Source organism: Bos javanicus, chromosome X, assembly GCF_032452875.1.
Source record: "Bos javanicus breed banteng chromosome X, ARS-OSU_banteng_1.0, whole genome shotgun sequence".
Taxonomy (NCBI): domain Eukaryota; kingdom Metazoa; phylum Chordata; class Mammalia; order Artiodactyla; family Bovidae; genus Bos; species Bos javanicus.
Genome location: NC_083897.1, coordinates 34,070,910 through 34,085,819, shown reverse-complemented (window position 1 = coordinate 34,085,819; position 14,910 = coordinate 34,070,910). Strand labels below are relative to the sequence as shown.

Below are 14,910 nucleotides of genomic sequence, written 5' to 3'. Positions count from 1 at the left end.
CCTGACACTGACACAGCCAAGATGCAGAACAATTTCCTCATCACCTAACATTGCTCTTTGTGGCCACATCCACTCCTGGAAGGCCACATTCCCTCCCAGCCCTTCCCCTTCTCAGGCCCCAGCAACCAATAATCTGTTCTACATTTCTATAACTTTGTTATTTGAAGACTGTTACACAAATGAAGGGCTTCCCTGAAATCTTGGATGGTAAAGAATCCACCTGCAATGCAGGAGAGCCAGGTTCAATCCCTGGGTCGGGAAGAACCCCTAGAGAAGGGAATGGAAACCCACTCCAGTATTCTTGCCTGGAGAATTCCATGAACAAAGGAGCCTGGCGGGCTACAGTCCATGGAGTTGCAGAGTCAGACGTGACTGAGCTGCTAACACACTTCCACTACACAAATGAAATCATACAGCATGTGACCTTTTGGGAGTGGCAATTTTACTCTGTGTAATTCCCTCAAGATTCATTCAATTCTTTTCTCTGCCCTCTCTATTCTGCTGTTGAACCAATCCACTGAGGGTTTAGTGTTTTTCTTTCTTTTTTTGTGTGTGTTTTTTGGGGGGTTGTTTTTTCATTATTGTATTTTTCAGTTTTAAATTTTCCACTTGGTTCTTATCTCATATTCCTTGCTGAAACTTTCCTATTTTTTGTCTCTCACTTCCTATGTTTTTATTGTGTCAAACATATCTGTAATTGTTTATTGAAGCAATTTTATGATGGCTTCTTTAAAATCTTTTTCACAGAATTCTAAAATCTGTCATCTTGGTTTTGGCATCTACTCATTCTCTTCATTCAGTTTGAGATCTTTCTGGCTCTTGGTATTATAAGTGATTTTAAATGGAAACCTGAGCATTTTGAATATTATTAAGAGTGTTGCTGCTGCTGCTGCTAAGTCGCTTCAGTCATGTCCGACTCTGTGCAACCCCATAGACGGCAGCCCACCAGGCTCCCCCGTCCCTGGGATTCTCCAGGCAAGAACACTGGAGTGGGTTGCCATTTCCTTCTCCAATGCATGAAAGTGAAAAGTGAAAGTGAAGTCGCTCAGTCGTGTCTGACTCTTCGAAACCCCATGGACTGCAGCCCACCAGGCTCCTCCGTCCATGGGATTTTCCAGGCAAGAGTACTGGAGTGGGGTGCCATTGCCTTCTCCATATAAAAGTGTGGGTCTTACCTAACCCTTTTGTTGCAGCTGTTTCTCTGTCACTGCTCAAGCAGGAGGCGGGTGGGGAGCAGTGCCTCATTACAGGTGGGTTGGGGTACAAGTTCAGTTTCCCCTCTCAGTCCCCACTGACATCAAAGGCCAGGGGTCTCCTAGTTATTTCTGGGTGGGGGTGAGAGTTCCAGGGTCCAGTTAGGCTTCCGCTGATACCTGCCTTGCTGGGAGTGGCAGGAGCACATATGACTGACAGCACCGACCACAGTGGGGGTATGGCTTCCCAGCCGATGGGTGGTGCTAAAAACCCTGACTGTCCACCAGGCCTCCCAACACCATAGCTGCCATGCTTGGTGTGCCTCGTTGCAGCCTGGTGAGGGTGGAATCTAGACTCCCTACTTGGCCTTGCTGGTGGGTGTGGGGCTGCAGCTTTTTCTATGGTGTTTGGCTGGAGCACAGTGGTTAGTGTCTAAAAGTTTTCTTTTTACTCGGCTGCCCCTTCCTGTCCTTTGGAGAGAGAGATTATGCTTTTGTTGTCTGCACCCATTGGCATTTCTGGGTTGCTGGCTTCTTCGGCAACAAGTCTGAGACATATGTGATTAAAAAAAAAAAAAAAAAAAAACAGGGACATTACCACCCCATTGTTCCTTGGGTCCTGAGGTCCCTAAGCAGTCTACCTCCTTCTCTCTACCTTTCAGGGCGTTCTTTTGTTTATCTTATAGATCATGTCCAGGGTATTTATTTATACTGAGAGTGCAAAATAAGAAAAAGTACATCTGCTCCAGAAGCAGAAGCCCAAACCTTGACAGTTTTAAGAAATAATTCTACCTACAAGTAATCCCGAGAGATAGGACAGTACTCTGCCATTATAGTGATTACAAACTGGAGGCCTGTTGCTCAAACAGGCAGGAACATGGTTGTTTTTATAATTAAATTGTTTCTAAGGGGACACACTTAGTTCTCCACAGATCTCACCCATGTCTGTTTAGCTTGTTAGCTCTCCCCTGTAGACATCTGTGTTTGCAAACTCTGATTTAATAAACAGACCATGAGGCCAAGCTATCAACAGTGGATTATGCCCATGGATTCAAAATGATCATGCTCAAACTTCTCTCTTTCTAGACTTGTACTCAATTTAAGAAGTATTAACTAAAATCAAGCTCAAGCATAATGAAGCCTTCCCCATACACTGCATCCCACTTCCCTCCAAAGCCCTTCTGGAAATTTTTGTTTTGGATCCAGAATTTAGTCACTGTACTAACCCTGGTAGCTCACACGGTAAAGCGTCTGCCTAAAATGCAGGAAACTTGGGTTCGATCCCTGGGTCGGGAAGATCCCCTGGAGAAGGAAATGGTAACCCAATCCAGTATTCATGCCTGGAAAATCCCATGGACCAAGGAGCCTGGTGGGCTACAGTCCATGGGGTCGCAAAGAGTTGGACACGACTGAGCAAGTTCACTACTACTACACTACTAACCTACTAAATGATTAAATTTAGTACAAGACCCTCTCCATTTTCTCCTTTTTCTTCAGAATATTTAAAGAAGAGATCTAGCTACTGTGTGTGTGGTGATGAGAGTAGGAGAAACAGGAGGGACACAGGGGTGATGATGATGGTGGTGGTGGTGATAGTGATGTTGGATCCAGAGGAACGAGAACAATCACATTAAAACTATGGTGTCCTAATTTCCTGAAGGCTGGCCAGAATCAAATCCTTTTGGACAAAACACAATTGAAGAATGTTCTAGAAAGAAAGGAATTTAGAAACTTTAAATCTAATCCAAACTCTTATCCTTACACAAAAGGAAAGTGATACTCAGAGGTTATACAAGGTTACAAAGCTAACCAGTACAGTCTGTATGGCTCCACCATGTTCCCTCTTGGCCTAGTTCTGCTTTGCAAACAATGGAAGCTCATCAACTTTGTCACTTCTGCTAACAGTTCCTAAAAATGTTTCATTACAATTTATGACTGTATTTTTTTCATCTAATCTTTGGAACATTACATTCAGATCTGTTCTTAAATGTTTTGACAAATTCAAGAGAGAGATTTGTACTCTTTCTTAGCCTGTTAAAAATGGAAGCAACTGAGTTAGTAGTAGGGTAGGCAAAGAAGACATTTTATTAGATTTCTTCTAGTAGTCTTAATTATCAGGTAAATCTTCAAGATGACTTGGTATTAAGGCATACATTTATTAATTTAGTTAATCCATAATTCACATAATAGCTATCTACTCTTTCAACAGGGACAATGTTTTCCAAACTTCTGGCATCTTATTACCACCTGTACAAGTCTGGTTTGCTATACCTGTATGTCACCTGTACTAATATTAGTATTTATGTTGACTTTAAATCCACTATTTTTTCATATTTTGCCTGGCTTTAAGCAATAACAACCATCTATTAAATCACAAGTCTGATGTGCCAGTTTTTCTGCTACACATTAAAATAGTTATATAACTGTTAAAATATGTTCATGGGCATATCATCTTAACTCTTTTCATGTGACGCCAGTGTTATTCTTGGGTGATCTGATCACCTTGGGTGATCTGACCCTAAGCTGTCAATTTATGATATGGGAAAATAATAAAGCAACTGTACTTTAAAATCTAACATGAGTGCTAATTATTCAGGTTTGTGGGAATACACCAGAAATGTATGGTATCATCATCGATGATGATGATGATCATTTAGGGAAGCTAAACTTTTCACAATTTATTGTACACAAGAAATACATAAGATCCACTCTTCCCCGCCCTCAGAGATTCTGATTTACTGAGTGGGATGCAGACCATGGAAGCTGCATTTCTGCAGGCATCCCAGGGAACACCCAAGGGCCACATTTTGAAAAATAGTGAACAGGAAGGCAGGACAAAATTCTTAAAATCACTCTAGCTTTTCAATAGGATGACTTGGGTTCAAATCCCAAGTCTAACTGCATGATACTAGTGTTATTGCTTAGTCATGTCTGACTCTTTGCACCAGGCTCCTCTGTCCAGGGGATTTTCCAGGCAAGAATACTGGAGTAGGGTGCCATTTCCTTCTCCAGGGGATCGTCCCAACCCAGGGATCAAACCGTCTCCTGCATTGAAGGCAGATTCTTTACCATCTGAGCCATCACGGAACTGAGTCACTTAATCTTTCTGAGCCTTGCTTTCCTCACCTGTTAAGCGATGATTATGATAAATGCCATCTCACTGGGTTGTCTTAAGAATTAAATGGATGATATGTCAAAAAAGTATGACAAAACCACAGAGCCCTACATAGGCTAGAATGCTTACAAGGGTGAGGATGCTGAACCACTCTCAGCAGCTACAACTGAGAACACAATCAGCATTCCAAATCAAGATGCAAGGGCTCTGCTCCAGAAAAACATCTGCTCCCATTTCACTACTGATATTGAGTCTAACCTATAATAAACTAACCCCCAAATTGAGTGCCTGTTTCAAATAAGATATTTGCACAATACATAATCTCAAGTATCATTATTGACTGATGACTGCAGGCTAAATCCTCAAGGAATTGTATCTAGGCCTTCAGGGCCAATGCCAGGCACGGCTCCCATGCCAGAGGTGTCCCAAAGGCCCGTTTGGGATACCCTGATTTCAAGAACTACTTTATACACAGCATGTAAAATTATCTGTGGTTTAGAAACATTTTACGCTTTTATTATTTAAAAGAACTCTCTTCTTAAAGAAAACACAACAACTCCTGAATAATTAATTTAACACCAAATTTGCAGACTTGACTGCAGGACGAATCTAACAGACAGTGATAAAAAAAAATGCTCTCACAATGCTGCCGATGCTGCTAAGTCGCTTCAGTTGTGTCTGACTCTGTGAGACCCCATAGATGGCAGCCCACCAGGCTCTTCTGTCCCTGGGAGTCTCTAGGCAAGAATACTGCAGTGGGTTGCCATTTCCTTCTCCAATGCATGCATGCATGCTAAGTTGCTTCAGTCGTGTCTGACTCTGTGCGACCCTATGGACAGCAGCCTACCAGGCTCCTCTGTCCATGGGATTCTCTAGGCAAGAATACTGCAGTGGGTTGCCATTTCCTTCTCCAGCTCTCACAATAATTCATCTAAAATTTTAGCTATGATCTGATGTAGGTACTTAAAATTCAATTTTCAAAACATGGAAAAGCATTCTTTTTCTCTGAATACCATCTGTTAAACCATTCTAACATGAGCTAATTCTGCAATACAAAATTCGTAAATAGACTAAAAAAAAAAAACTTTAGTTGCTTCATGTTAGAGTATAGATTCAGTCTTATCTATTCATGTAGAGGTTAGATAGCTATCACATGGTCACCATTCTTTTCTAGAACCCACATAGCACTAACAACTATTCAACAATAAATGAAAACATTACAGGTAACTCCTAACTATCTGTAAAGAAAAATCAACCCAAGGTCCAAGAGCCATTTTCTGCTAGTATGGGTCCTTGAGCCTCTCACTAGTGGGGTAGTGTCTCAGCTATGGTGGGGGCAGGAGGGCACTTGGGACCGGTGGGTCAGCAGCTGTCCAGTGCCCAGCCACTCAGGCATAGGTGACACAGCAAACACTTCTCCCACCCGGAAGCAGCATATCTGCCCACCAGCTCTTGTGGAACAGGAGCCCCAGCTGCTCCTACGTGGGCAAACACAAAAACCAGACAGCAGGGAAGCTTATCCAGAACTATACTACCACTCTTTTGGCTGGGCATATTATCCAATCTCTATTCAGCCACAGCCATGCCTTCCTCTGGGAGGCGTAATCGATAGTATCCTGTGGCTTGGATGAAGCAATTCCAACACCATAGCCAAATCTCAATTACACATCCCCCGGAGTCAGTTTCTGAACTTGTTACAGGGCAAGCTAAAGAGGAAGTGAGGTGAGAGCCCTTCAACAAGGACAGCTATTAAGAATGACTTAAGATCGTTATCACAGCTCTTGAACTGCTTGTAAGATTTGATCCCTGGCAAGGGCCATGATTTTGAGAGCCGTTGACCCAGGGTACTAAAATGTAATTTGTCCATACTTGTGAAAATCTATTCTCTCTTACCAGTGGGCAAAAATGACTATAATAAACTGAAACCTCAATTCAAGCAAACTCTACTACTGAAATTAAACATGGTTTCACTGAATGTACCTGTTAATAGTTTCTTGACATTAAAACAAAGTTAGTCTTTAGCCTTAATAAAGATGGAGCACGCAAGCATTTTATTTGTTAATTGATTCAACAAAAATTTATGGAGCACCTGTTATGTTCCAGGATCGTGCTGAGGGAGCAGTGGTGAGAAAAAGCCCCAGTCTCTGCTGACAAGGAGCTTATCACTCTTAACTTTAGAATAAGCAGGGAATCCAACTTTTAAAATAAACAAGAAGAGATTTCTCAATTCAATAAGGACTAAAAAATGAGGCTGCCCATACAATATTCTTGAGATTTTACAAGTTTTTTTTTTTTTGCATTCCAGTATCACATATTAATGCTGAAAACCCACAGGTAGTACATAAATACAGAAACAAACTGTGAAGTTAGAGAAATCCTATCAGATGTTTTCTGAAATTTAGAATACTAATAAAGAAAATATAGGCATTTATTATAATCAAATCTAAAAATGTAATACATAATAAAATACATAATAAGATAATAAAGTGGAACTGGATTTTCAAAAGAATGATCATAATCAAGTCAACTTTTCCTCTTGGTTATAAAACTATGATCACATATACCTGATCCTGGTAAAAATGTCTCTTCTAAAGTTCGGATCTAACAACAGAGGACATTTCACCCTTGTTCCCAAGCAAATGGCCAGTGAGCATCAGGGGGCCAAAGTCTTATTTGAATTAAATTTGCAAAGCTTCTTGCCTACTCAGTATATTGAAAATGAATTAAGGACTCAATTCTGCTTACCTTGTAATCTCTGGATACATTTTCTGATGTCACTGAACCTGAAATCTGACTAGAAATTGTAGCAGCTATAAGCTGTTTACACCATTCAACATGTGATCCTGTAGGACTAAAAGAAATAGTGCAATTAAAATATTTTAAGACATAGGCTCTGAGTGAGAAAAATGAGCACGGACTAGGGATATATGTACACTTCTTTTTTAGAAAATGAACTTCAATTAGGCTATTTGGTTACCTTTACATTTACTATAAGAACTGAAATACTGACTGACAACTAGGAAGTAAGAGTAGGTTCCAGGGTGATTTGAAATAAACCAACTAATTTATTTTAAGGTTAAGATTCTAGACCTCAGACAGTTAAGCATGTTATTTTCTAGCCTTTAATGAAATATTACTCAGTTACAACTATACAGAGTGAATATTCTCAGTGTAAGTAGAAAACTAATTCTAAAATGAAATATTTATCTTACAGCATATGCTCTTCAAAAATGCAATCAATTTCATGTTGGTAGTTTTAAATCTATAAAATGAGGTAATTTCAAATGAATCAAAGTGACTTTTAATGGAGCAAAGCTGATTGTAGGATTTTAGAAAGAACAGACTAGAGAAGTTATGTCCTATGTGTAGTAATAATGCAACCTTACATTTCTGTAAGTGCTTTGACAACTTACAAAAGGCTCTACCAGTCCATTATTATATCAGAGCCTGACAACCACAAGTGGTAAGAAGGCAGAACACAGACTAGCTGACAGGTTTGAGATGAGAAAATTGAGGTGCAGAAGTGACAAGGCCCATCAGAAAGCGGTAGGCCTGCCTCCAGCTCCACTGGGGCTGTCCTTCCAGGATGCGGTACCACCAGTAATGACCAACTCATGGAGCCAGAGGGCAAAAACCCAGGCCAGCGCCACAGATGCTCGCCACTGCCTTATACGAGAACACAACAACGCAGAGAAAATGGCATCTCTCACTTGCATGCTGCTCTCAAGTGTTCAACACATTTCTGCACATGGCCTCACCTGAGCCTCACAGTGACCTGCCTTACAGAGGAGAAAACTAAGGCTCTAGTGTTTGACCAAGGTCCCGTGGTTGGTAAGTGGTCAGGCTCTTCTCACCTGACTTAAAGGACCAGGCAGCAATCTAGGCACTGAGGGAATTAAAAATGGCCCCCAGAGGCCAGGCTCCTCTCTCAACTCACGAAAGCACTGAAGAAATCAAGTTAAAGGGCATAAGATACTTATGAGAGTTTACCTCGCAGGTAGCTTTCACTGTGAAGAATGTTTCAGACCTTTGAAAATCTCATCACTAATGAAATCCACACTTGTGTATTGGAAGGACATAAAAACCTGGAATCCCTAGGCAGTGTGTAAAATAACCTAAATAGTAAAATAAAGACACTTGACATGCTCTACCTGTGATCTAAATTACATTCTCTGACCAAGACAGCCCATTGGTTGTCTGTGGGGCTGGAAATATAAGTCAGAATATTCACTGAACGGGCAGACATTCCTATCATACTCTAAGAGCCTATTTACCACATTTAATAACTTAAGAGGAAGGAAGAGGGGGAAAGGAGGGAGATTGGTTTCCTTTTAAAGGCTAAGTCACCTTTATTGCCTGGTTCTATCATACTTCTCTTGGCATGCTGCACTTTTTTCCGTCAGCACCCACTCCTGATAGCAAATCTAACAGTAGGAACCTGTCTGTTCACCCACCATGGGGGTGGGAGGGCTGTTGTTACCCTCTGCCAAGCATCCTCTCCCCTTCCTTCTGATAAGGATGCCTCTGAGAACTGTAGGAAATTGCCCCTCCCCATTTCATCAGCAGGAGGAGGAAGGGGACACCCCACTTTGCGCCCCCACTTGGAGGGGAGTAACCCAGGTCGCCAGGCCAATCCCAAGCTTTCCCATTGGATCAGAGGTGTTCCCAGCCTCAGTGCTGCTGGAGGCCATTCTCACCCCACCACCTTGAGGAACCCACAGAGATAAAGAGTAAGACAAGAAAAAAAAAAAAAAAAAAAAAACAGAGATGGGGAGCCCCAACCACAGTGCTTGCAATTCTGGCTGTAAACATGCCCATGGCCATCTTTCCCCCTGTCCACATCAGTGATGGAGCCAAGAAATTTCCTTCCCGGCCGGAACTAGAATGATTTGTGGTTTTTGTCCCTGCAACCAGAAGCATCCTGACCAAAAGAGTTATGAACAGTGTGGTATGGTGAACTGGTAGACAGGAGGCCTGGATCCGGGTCCTTTTTCTGTCACCAGCTTGAGCAAGCCACATCCTTTAGCAGGCCCACAGCTTTGTCAGCATTTAGAGAAGTACAGTATTCAGAAGAGAGAGGAGGGCCCACAGTCCACGGCTGAGCCACACCTGCAGAGCCAGGGTCTACTCTGGGAACGAGGACAGGACTGAGAAGGCCACGTTTCCTCTCCTGTCTCTGCTCTTTGCTCAGCGCAATCTCCCTGTATGCTCCTGGTGACAAAAGCCAGCTGCAGCTTGGGGGTCCCCAGCTTTGCTTCTCCAGCCTGGATGCTCTCAATCCAGAGGCCCAGGATCCCATGACACAGCTCCACTGGTCAGTCCCAGAAACCCTGCCGGCTCCACATGTCTAAACCAGCCTCAGTCACCAGCCTGCAACCTGTTCCTCCACCCTCATGTTTCCTAAGTCAGGGAAAAGCAGAACCTCACCCAGGGACCTCAGACTCCAAAGCTGACATTTACCTTGGGGCCCATACTCCTTTTCGCTCTCACATCTGAATGCTCAAGTCTTGTCACTCTTACCTGCTAAGTATCATGAGAAGGCACCTTGCCCACTCCTATTCCAACTCCCTTTTCCAGACAGACACCCATCATTTGTCCAGGTTCTCCTGCCTCATGAATTTAAGCTCCACCTCTATGCCAGTGACTCCCAAATTCAGTTCTCCAAACCAGACACCACCTCTGAACTCCAGGCCTAAACAAACCAACTGCCTCTTTGATATTTGCTCTGGGACATCCAACTGACATCTCATTGCTGTTCTATCCAGGCTGAGTGCCTGCTAACTTCCTAACCCTGTTCCACTTAGAGGCTTCTCCATCTCAGCCACACCGTCTTCCACAAGCTAAAGATACTGGAACTGTCCTCAATTCTCCCCTTCTCCTAGCCAATTGCCACCCTGCAGCAAACCTTGCTGGCTCTACCCTGCAGATGTCCTTCAGATGATATCTTAAGCCTGACCACTTCTCCTTTCCTCCAGCCTGCGGCTCCACTCGAAGCCACTATCCTCTCTCATTCTGATGACTGCAACAGCCTCCCACCTGCTAGACTCTCTGATTCAACTCCTTCCCCTTCCGGTCTGTCATCTGCACAGCAGCCATGGAGAGCTTACTGAAATCTACACCAGGTGTCGTCCCTCCTCTGCTCCACGCCACCCACTCCACCGTCTGTGGCCCCTGTGACTTCTCTGACTTTGTCCTCTGCTGCGTCTCCCCAGTGCCCTCTGTGCTGGTGACACGGCTCTCCAAGTTGACCCTTGAACACAGGCCTCAGCCTAGAGTGCTGTCGCCCAGCTACGTGCATGACTAGACCCCTCATCAGGGGCACTACTGAAATGCCACTTCTCTCCGAAAGGCTTTCCCTGATCACCCTACACAACATTCCCAGCACTGCCCAGAGTGCACACCCCAGCCACTTCCTATCCCTCCAAGATGACTCTTGTCCCCCTGCACCTATCACCATCTAACACAGAACACATGTGACTTGGTCTTTGGTTTCTCTCTCCCACTAAAGATGACCCACGAGGGCAGGGATTTGTGTGTGCTAGCTATATCCTCAGGCCTAGCACAGTGCCAGACACAGAGCAGGCTCTCGTATTCACAGAATAAATGACTGAGAGAGGAGCATTTCTAGAACCTACGTAACCTAACTCAGTGAGACCACTCTGCCTCCAGTCCCTTCACAACACTACTGCATGGCATTTGTTCTCAAATGCAGAGTCCATCCTGCAGCTCCCCTGATGGAACTCCTCTTGTGACCCCTGTAACTAGGTGACCATATAATTCCTTTTCCAAACCAGGACACCAGTGTGAGTTGCAGAAGGACACTACTGATAATATCACTGGCCCAACCAGTACCCTGTACCATCTTGGGCCAAAGAGACCACACAGTCCAGTCTACTTGTAGCTAGGGTGGTTATTAAAAATGCAGAATTTCAGGCTCTACTCAGGAGGTGGCGGATCAGATTTAGGGTGGGACCCAAGAGTCTACATTTGAATCAAGCTCTAGAGGTGATTCTGACTTGGGCTCTACAGAGCTGTGTGGAGAAGCACTGGCCCAGAAGACAAAGGCATGGCTTCTTGGAAGGCACACAGGCCCCATCAGGATCTAGCCCCTGCCTTCCTACAGGCCTTTACTACCCGTTTCCCACATCCAGCGTCCAGCCAGGATGACACACGTTCCACTCCAGTGCCCAAACAATGCACCCTGTCTGTCCCTACCACTAAAAATGAAGTGAATACCCCACCTCTGGGTACCATAGCGCAGTGGATCACAACTGAGGTGGTAGAGCCTTTTAGAAAAATTCTAACACCTAGGCCTCACGCAAATCTCCTGAAGGAGAAGCCTCAGAAGGGGGTTCTGGCCACCTGGAGTTCTTAAATAGCTTCTCAGATGATTCCCATGCACACATCATCCAGAGCAATTCCAAGCGCACCTCCACCCTGGCACTTATCACATTTGGTTTCAATGGCTGTTTTATTTGTATTCTCCACTAGATGTTAAGCCAGAGTGCAAAAGCCGTCTGCCATTACTCTCTAATTCTCCAAGCACTCATACATCATAGAATATCTACAGATAGTGCAACCCTGACCATTCCGCACACTATCTTAGCTGTGATTAGTTTTCAGAGAAGCTGACCACCTGGGTAATGACTTTATTAAAATGTACTGTAACTACACAAAGGGAGTGTTTCTTGTTGTTCCTATGCCTTTGGAAACTCCCCAAAGTTTAGCTCACTGGAGTGACTAAGGCAGGAACCAACATCTTAAACTGTCCTAGGGGCTTTAGGATCAGGATGCCTTAACTGCATGCCTTAACTGCACTCTAGTGTCAGTGAAGTGACCAAGATGAAGGAAAGCTACATGCTCCAGGAGATGGGATCACCCAACTCTTGTCCTCAGAGGGTCAGGGTGGCCCTCCCACTTAGATCTGGTCCGTTTATGCTTCTAACTGCTTGATCTTAGTTCTCTGGCAGTGGGCTTAAGTGTTTGTGAAAACAATGAACTGGTCCCTTCAAAGTGTGAAGAACTGAAAGTAAACGCTGATGTGTTCTTGCATCAGGAGCAGTTTGGAAGTTTTCCACTGAAATGAGGGTATCTTTGCTCCATCTGTACCAGCTCCGACACCCGCGGGGTTCCGCCCCCCCAGTACCCCCTCACAATCCCCACGTCAAAGCCCCCAAGCAGCGGCGGCGGGATTTGGATCTTGAGATCACTCGAGGCAAGGTCATGCGAAAAAAGGGGCGCCGTGATGAAACTGCCTCCCAACGATTTGTGACCGGGGTACCGGCCGCTGAGGCGGCTCCCAGGTGCAGTAGGAGGCGGCCTGGGACGCGGTTTGACAGCTGCGAAGCCCCTCGGGGCGCGGGGAAGCTTCGGCGAGCTGCGAAAACGAGCCAGGTGCGGGACCAGCGACCAGGCAGGGGTTCGAGGGGCTCCGGAGGGGACGGGGAAGGGAGACGGGAGGCGGACGCCCCGGCTCGGCCTCAGGCCGGCGCGCGGGGAAGGGGCGGCCGGGCCTCGCGCGGGGCCCTCAGAAGTCGGGGCGCGGGATGGGGGCGGCCGGGCCCCGCTTACCTGTCCAGAGTCTCCACGCTGGGCTGCCGGGAACCGACGGCGGGGCCCCCCGCGACCCGAGGGGGCCTCCTGCCGCCCGCCGGTCCCGGGCCCAGGCCCCCGCCGCTGTCGCAGCCCGCCGCCGCTGCCGCCGCCGCCGCCGCCGCCGCCGCCGGCCTGTCCATGGCGCGTCGAGCCCGCCGCCGCGGGGAAGCCGCAATCGGGAGGGGAGCGGCGCCCCAGAAGGTCCGGCCGCACGCCTCCGGCGGCCCTGATCTGCCGCCCGCCCGGCTCAGACGGCCGCCGCCATTAGCTGTCACCTGGCGCCCCGCGTTACCCACAAGGCCGCGCGCGTGGGGGTGGGGGGCGGGGAGGGCGGTGCGCGACCCGGAGCCGGGTCCCCAGGCCCCTACTCCCAGCCCCGCCAGAGCCCCACCTGGGCCACCGGCCCGCCAGCCGGCGGGGTGAGGCCCGGGCGACCTGGACACGTCCCAAGCCACTTGGGGTCGAAATCGACCCACGACTTAGGCAGAACGTGCCTTGCTCGGGAAACTCCTAGATGGGCTATAGCGATGCAGGGTTAAAGAAGAAAAAAAGTTTAGAGTAATTCTAGTATTCAGTACGATTTGTTTTCCATCAGTTTTCCTTAGAAAAGTTTTGCGGTGGGAGAAACCCCAATGCCCGTGGGCCTCCCTGCTCTTGACATCTCCAACCCCAAGCAATCCCATACATTTTAGCAACCTCCCGTCACTCCGTTCTTAGCCGCCCTTCCACGCCCCCACAAAGCCACCTCCCCGCCATCTGTAGGGCAGCCAAGTGTTCTGATGCCGCCCTCGGAACATCCGCCCTTAGTTTATATTATCAGCAACGTGTAACTTCTGTCGGCTAAATCACCGCTTGTGGAAATCAAGTCCATATCTGATGATAAAAGCATTTAGGATATTTGATTCCTGCTTTATATTTATTTTCCTGACCATTCTATTAGGGTTTGCATATCCAACGGGCTCACCACCCATTACCCACCCCTGATTTAGTTGGGGGTGGGAATGATGGCTACTGCCCCTTGCCTGTGATTGCCCTGGGTATGACCTGTGACCAAAGTCTGGCCAGTGAAATATAAAGGCAATAGTTTGCATTCTGATAAAAGGTAGACCTGTAGACAGGGAGTTATTAGTTCCCATCCCAAACCCATCCTGCCCTCTCACATTGATAACTTCCAACTGAACTATGAGAATGTGATGCTTGAAACCCTAACACCCAAGAGGGGATGAGCCTGAGGTGAAAGGGTGGCAGGGTGAGAAAAGTTAGGAGGAAGGAAGGGCAGATTTCCAGATGTACTGGAGACCCACCTCTTGCAGGCTTCTGGTTCTCCAAAATTATTAAATCAAATGCTTAAGTATTACAGATGGAATGTTTGTTTCTCCCCCTACCTCCACCATTTATATGTTGAAGCCCTAACCATCAAACTGGTATTGAGGTATTTGGAAATGAGGCCTTTGGGAGGTGATTAGGTCATAAGGCTGGGGCCCTGAAATGTTTGGATTGCGCCTTTCTAAGGAAAGATGCCAGAGAGCTTGGACTCTCCTGCACGGAGGCACTGAGGAAAGGCCATTTGAGAACATAGTGTGAAGGCAGAGCTCTCTGCAAGCCAGGAAAAAGGCTCTCCCAATTATCTCAACCTTGCCAGAATCTTGATCTTGGGACTTTCCAGACTCCAGAACTGTAAGAAAATAAATGCTCATTGTTTAAGGCACCCAGTCTCTGGTATTTTGTTATGGCAGCCTGAGCTAAGACACCCACTTTCAGTCCAGTACTTTGTTAAAAGGAAGTATGGGCATCCTATCTGCTCTGAGCATTGTCAGGAAGAAAATGGTGACATTTTAAACATATCCTAAGTCTCATACTCTTCAAGGAGAATAGGCCAAAGAGGAATCCATTCAGCACACCACTGCTTGTACCTGACGACCTGAGCAATCTGTAGCCTGACAGGTCTTCTGCTGTCTGTTGTTTCTGTTGGTTCCCACTGAGGGCTTTCTATCTTTGCTTTTTTTA

At 46.1% G+C, this 14,910-nt stretch overlaps 1 protein-coding gene across 6 annotated transcripts in view; it reads right to left on the bottom strand.

The window, feature by feature from the left end:
• MTMR1 (myotubularin related protein 1) overlaps positions 1–13,172 on the bottom strand; it is a 61,018-nt gene extending 47,846 nt beyond the window's left edge. For 4 of the 6 annotated variants that reach the window (XM_061408711.1, XM_061408712.1, XM_061408709.1 and 1 more), the window contains exons 1-2: positions 12,880–13,002; positions 7,054–7,159 (exon numbers count right to left, since the gene is read on the bottom strand). Coding sequence is in view for 1 of the 6 variants with exons in the window: in XM_061408714.1 (XP_061264698.1) it covers positions 7,054–7,159; positions 12,880–13,043 (270 nt within the window). In the remaining 5 variants the exon portion in view is untranslated. Of the gene's footprint in view, positions 1–7,053; positions 7,160–12,879 lie in introns of all 6 variants that reach the window. The other 2 variants (XM_061408714.1, XM_061408715.1) reach the window with 2 other exon arrangements.
• Between the last annotated feature and the right edge of the window lie 1,738 nt (positions 13,173–14,910).